General features: G+C 51.1%; 1 protein-coding gene across 1 annotated transcript; it reads left to right on the plus strand.

The window, feature by feature from the left end:
- The first annotated feature begins 300 nt into the window (after positions 1 to 300).
- On the plus strand, positions 301 to 5,568 carry DLX3 (distal-less homeobox 3). Its single transcript, XM_020997269.1, has 3 exons — positions 301 to 862; positions 1,778 to 1,968; positions 3,648 to 5,568. Exons 1-3 carry the CDS (start codon positions 538 to 540, stop codon positions 3,990 to 3,992), a joined length of 861 nt encoding a protein of 286 aa, XP_020852928.1. The 5' UTR covers positions 301 to 537; the 3' UTR covers positions 3,993 to 5,568.
- Positions 5,569 to 6,047: the final 479 nt, after the last annotated feature.

The following is a 6,047-nucleotide window of genomic DNA, read 5'->3' on the forward strand; positions in this document are numbered from 1 at the left end:
ACTGACTGGAGGAGGACTAAGAGGCGTGTGTATGTATGTGTTTAGGGTAACAACAAAGAGTGGGAGACAGACAGAGACAGAGAAAGAGAGAGAGAGAGAGAGAGAGAGAGAGAAGAGAGAGAGAGAGAGAGAGAGAGAGACAGACAGAGAGAGAGACAGAGAGAGAGACAGAGAGAGAGACAGAGAGAGACAGAGAGACAGAAGTGTTTTGCCTTCAAGGCAATACTTTCAGCCAATCAGCGAGCAGCATCCACCCTCCCTGACTCCGCAATTAAGCCCATAACCAGCCGGCCGGGCGGAGCTGGCAGCATTTGGCTGAGACGCGGGACGAGAGAGGCACCTAACGCCGGACCAGGCGATGATCTGAGAGACCCCCTCGGCCTCCTCCTCCCTCGGAGACCCGCGACACAGAGGACCCCGCCTCCCCTCCCCTTCTACTCACGACCCCCCCCCTTCCGCCTCTTCTCCTCCCCCGCGCTCGCTTGGCCCGGGCTGCAGCCACCTCGGGGGTGGCGCGGCGCCAGTCACCCAGCAGCGATGAGTGGCTCCTTGGATCGCAAGCTCAGCAGCATCCTCACGGACATCTCCAGCTCACTCAGCTGCCATGCTGGCTCCAAGGACTCCCCCACTTTACCGGAGTCTTCCGTCACGGACCTGGGCTACTACAGTGCTCCACAGCACGACTATTACACGGGTCAACCTTATGGGCAGGCGGTGAATCCCTACGCCTACCACCATCAGTTCAATCTTAATGGGCTTGCAGGCACTGGCGCCTACTCGCCCAAATCGGAATACACCTATGGAGCCTCCTATCGGCAATATGGGGCTTACCGGGAGCAGCCGCTGCCAGCCCAGGATCCAGGTAAATGGGGATACGATCCAGAGGCGATCAAGCCCCGAAGCAAGAGAAATACACTGCTTAGAGCTAGGAGCGGGCGGCTACTGCACGGTGGGGAGTGGGGGTGAGGGCGATAAGGGTAGAGTTAAGTGAAAAATGGTAGGTGTAGGAGGGCCCTTGGGGTTGGGCAGAGTGAAGTAACTCTGGAGATCGACCGAGTGCTTGCTCGGGGAGCCAAGGAAAGAAAAAAGGGCTGAGAGAAAGGACTGAAGAAGAAGGGAGGGCGGTGAGGGTCATGGGGCGGAGGGGGAGCAGGGAGAGAGATTAAAGGAAGAAATGAAACAAACCATGGGGAGGAAAGAAGAGGAAAAAAGGAGAAAGGAAAAAGAAAAAAACCGCTTAATGAGGGAGACAGAAAGAGAAGAAAAAGAGAGATCGAAAACGAAGAGAGAAGGGGAAAGGAGAAAGAAAATGAGTTGGCTATAAAAAAGGAGAGATGTAGGGAAAGGGGAGAGAGTACGGTAGAGACGCAGCAAAACAAGAGACCAGAACACAGAGCGGAGAAGTTGTGAAAGAGACATACGGTAAGAAAGGGAAAGAAAGTGCCCAGAGTTTCCAAAAAGACAACAGAGAAGGGTGAGAAAGAAGGAAGATACTGTAAAACTAGTTATGGGCGAGCCCGAGAGACACCCAGCCACGGATAGATTGCTCAGCTGGAGAGACACCCAGACGGGATGGGGAGCTCCGAGCTGTGGGCGGCCCTGGGACCCAACCCAAGTCTGCAAACTCAGCCCGGCCTGGCCCCAGCTCTCTCCCTTGGGTGCTCCTTTTGCCCAGCCCCGGTGCACAGAGGCTCAGGAGCTGGGGAAATCCCAGAAGAGGGGAGGGTAGTGAGGGATCTCTGGAGGCTGACCCATGCTCCTCCCTCCCCCCCTACAGTGTCGGTGAAGGAGGAGCCGGAGCCGGAGGTCCGAATGGTGAATGGGAAGCCCAAGAAGGTCAGGAAGCCTCGAACCATCTACTCTAGCTACCAGCTGGCGGCCTTACAGCGCCGCTTCCAGAAGGCCCAGTACCTGGCACTGCCGGAGAGGGCCGAGTTGGCTGCCCAGCTGGGCCTCACCCAGACCCAAGTAAGGCTTCACTGTTTCCAGATTCCCATAGCTGCAGCTGTATCCCGTGCTACCCTCATTTGAGACGTTCCTGCTTTCTGACCTCTCATCTTTGTGCACCAAGAATTTGGGGGGGGGGTGCACTCTAGCTGTCTGGGTTCCCCACCATAGTTCTGGCAGAAGAGAAAGGTGTATGGGGAGCAATTTAAGTATGGAGATCTATGGACAGCCCTTTTCCTTCTTAATTACTGAGGGCTATATGTCTGTCTTTGAGTGTGGTGCTTTCATATTAGTATTAGAATGACCGTTCATATTTGAGTATTTGCATGTGGGTACATGTATATTTATGTGTTTGACATGGAACAAAAAACAGTGAGGGGGACTAACTGCCCCCCCAACAGGCATTTCCATCCTTCCCCATTTGATCCAAGAATTCCTGATCATTTACCTAACCAGGGTCCATTCCACGGCATTCCCGAGATTGGACTACGCATGCATGGGTGTGCACATATCTATTGTGTGTGTAAGAGTACAAACATGCCTGTATACATACATGTATCTGCACGCTAATGTGTGTATTGAATGTATATAGTAGCAATGTAGACATGTGTCTATCTATAGATGTGTGTATATAAATGTATATGAATATATATACATGTATATTCTGCATCTATATCTCTGCTGTGTCCCCAACACATTCTTGGTGACTCATAGAATTTTCATAGATTTAGGACTGGAAAGTACTTAGAAATCACATGGTCCAACCCCCCTCATTTTACAAATGAGGAAACTGAGATCCAGAGAAGTGATATAACTTTCCCAAGGTCACATAGGTAGTAAATGACAGGGTCAGGATTTGAACTCAGGTCCTCTGACTCACTGCTTTTTGCCAGTGAACCACACTGTCACTGCACAGAAAGGGGAACCTCTAGCTCCAGGCCCCAGAAACACCTACTGCCACCTAACCGAGCTATGTCTCCCTTGCCCCTGCAAACCCAGGGCAGGAAGGAGAGACTTGTGAGAAAAGGCAAGAAACTTGACCTAGTTGAGAGGCTGGGCTCCAAAGCCCCCTACACGGTTTCGATGCCCCTCAAAGAGGCCCCTGAGAGACCTGGGGACTATTCAGGGCCCTTCCCACCCTATCCTGGCAGCAGCACTGTGCCCCTGAGGGGAGGGTTGCGGGACGCCTGGCTCCCTCCTAGTGTTGACAGGTGGGACGCTGCGTGGGGCCCAGCTGCTGGGAATCTGGGTCACCCAGTGAGAGAGCTGAATCATTGTTTGTCAGTGTCATGGGGTGGGGAGCAGTGTCAGGGAGGAGGGGGGATGCCCTAAGGGGAATTTGGGGAGTCATTGTTCACCTGCTCCCTGAGGCTTGGAAGGGCATATAAGGGTCCCCAAGTCACTCCCCCCCATGAATAATTCCTGAATCCCTATATGTATCCACATTTATGTTTGTGAGTGTGGTTAAATTTCTCTCAGTATGTGCCTGTGTATGTTACTATTTGTCTGTGTGTATATAGTTGGGGGGGGCGGTATTTGTGCCTGTAGATGTATGTAAGTATGTATCTGTGTATCTCTGAGTGTATAAAGGTATTTGATATGAGAGAGAATGCCACTGTCCCAGTGCACTCCCCATTCCCCTTGCCCATGTCCCACCTCTTCTTGGCTCTGTGCTAACTGATACCCCCTTTCTGTTCCAGGTAAAAATCTGGTTCCAGAACCGTAGGTCCAAGTTTAAGAAGCTTTACAAAAATGGGGAGGTACCCCTGGAGCATAGTCCCAACAACAGCGATTCCATGGCTTGCAACTCTCCCCCCTCTCCAGCCCTCTGGGACACCTCTTCCCACAGCACCTCGGCCCCAGCCCGGAGCCAGCTACCCCCACCGCTCCCCTATAGCGCCTCCCCCAGCTACCTGGACGACCCCACCAATTCCTGGTATCACACTCAGAACCTGAGCGGACCTCACTTACAGCAACCCCCTCCACCTGCCACCCTGCATCACACTTCTCCTGGCCCCCCACCTAATAGTGGGGCTGTGTACTGAGGGGGAACCCCTGTTCTGGGATTCTGGGGGAACCCAGACTCCCCACCCACTACCAACGAAGGACAACCCAGGACTGAGCCAGAGGAGCATCCGTCATGGCCGATACTCAGGAATCAGCGAGGAGTGGAAGGGGTAGGGAGAGGCCCCCCAATCTCCCTAGGCTATCCCCTTTCTTCAGAGATCTGGGTTCTTCCTGAACAACTTTATAGAAACCCAGGATTTCCCACACTCTGTTCCCTGCTGCCCCTGCCACGCTGTACCTGGCCTCCCAGATGCTGAGGCTTGTTGTACTCAGCTGGGACAGTGTCTTCCCTGGACGAATCTGGACAGGCTTTGGGAGGTTCCTGTCTTGTAAGATTTGATACTTGCCTCAGTTCTCTGGACTAGAGACTTTGGGGATGGAAGGCGGGAAGGGCAAGGTAGAGAGTGCTTGGAGGTATTGGCAAAGCTGGTTGGGAGATTCTGGCTCATAGTCAGACCTTGCTCCTCCCTACCAGCCCTTGGAAAGACCATTTAATGAATTCCCTTGGTAAGAAGGCTAGAAGGAATGGGTGGAGGCTCTTTCTGTCCCCTGTCCTGGTTCTCCACCTCCTTCAAACCCCATATTAGAATTGGGGGTTAAACCAAAGAAAAAACCCAGAGTGGGGAAAAGACTGATTATTTGTGGCCTTAAAGAAGGGAACCTGCGGAGTGGTTCTTTTTCTTCTCTAGGACCCCAGACTCCTTCTCTGCTAGGGGTTCTTAAATAGACTTCCCCAGGACTATGTTTCTCGTTCAGTGTACAGAACTTTGCACAACTTTGGTCTAAAAGCTGTTGAAAAATAGAAAACGAAGGGCATTGTTAAGAAATAGGACCAAACTCCCCTCTTAGGCATCTTCACCTTCTCCTCCCACATTCCTACTTCATCTCTCCCTCCTCCAGTAAGTTGGTGATTTTTTAGCCCCCAAACCTCAAGTCATGAAGAAAACCAGCCACCAAGAAAAAGTAACCACCATCCCCTTTTGGGTGTCGGAGGAAACAAATTTCTCCCGGCTAGACTGGGTTGGAAAAAGCTCAGTAAAAGGGAAGAGAAGGGGGATGGGATGGGAGGATGGCTCAGTTCCTTCCTCTTGGGCTAGGGGTACCTTGGGACTCTACGTCCTCCCCCCAGGGACCTCAAAAGCCATCTCTCCTCCTACTCTTATTGTGGTAAAACACCAAAGAAAGGGGGGAACCCAAATACTGTAGAGATGTATATGTACATACATATACATATATAATATTTTTTTAAGAGAAAGAAGCCACCTCCTCCCTGCCGTGGTTTCCTATTTATGTGACTATTCCCTCCTGTACAGATCTTGCTGTGTGTAGAACTGAGAGAACGGGGTTGTTGGCTCCTGGTGGATTTTGGCTTGGTCGGAGCAGGGATGGGTGGGTAGGCTAGGAGATATGTGAGTCTTTGGGAATCCCACCCCAGGAGACAGCATGGCCCTGGCCAGCTTCCCCTTCACTCCCCCTACCATACTATACTCCTTTTTCTTTGTGCTTTCTTACTGGACCCATCTTTATATCTGATATTAATAAAAAAAAATTGAATCTAAAGGCTCATGGCTTAGCCACTAGCCCACTGGAAGGTTGGGAAGAGGAATTTGGGGATAAAGGACTCATTCCCTGGACTGCAGAACTGATCATCCCTGGCTTGAGGGGAAAAGGGTTTTCTAGGGAAGGTGGCACCAGTGTTAATAATGGGTAATCTCCTGTGTATTTTCTCCCCATGTCAAAACTAGTGAGTTGTCACCCTGTGCCAGTGAAAGCAAGGACCCTGGTGCTTGGATTTGGGCTCTTACATCCTGTCTTTGCTCTGGGGCTGAACACCCCAGTCCAGTGGTAGCAGTGGGGGACCTCAGTTCTGAGGTCAAAAATTTATTAGGTTATAGAATTTAGAGCTGGAAGGGATTTTAAGATCATCTAGACCAGGAATCCTTAAATTTTTTGTGTGTGTCATAGATGCCTTTAGTAGTCTAGTGAAGTATTTAGACCCCTGGTTAAAGAATTTTTTAAAAATTTTAATTGAA

The sequence above is a fragment of the Phascolarctos cinereus genome, unplaced genomic scaffold (assembly GCF_003287225.1).
Source record: "Phascolarctos cinereus isolate Bilbo 61053 unplaced genomic scaffold, phaCin_HiC Scaffold_5;HRSCAF=322, whole genome shotgun sequence".
NCBI lineage: Eukaryota > Metazoa > Chordata > Mammalia > Diprotodontia > Phascolarctidae > Phascolarctos > Phascolarctos cinereus.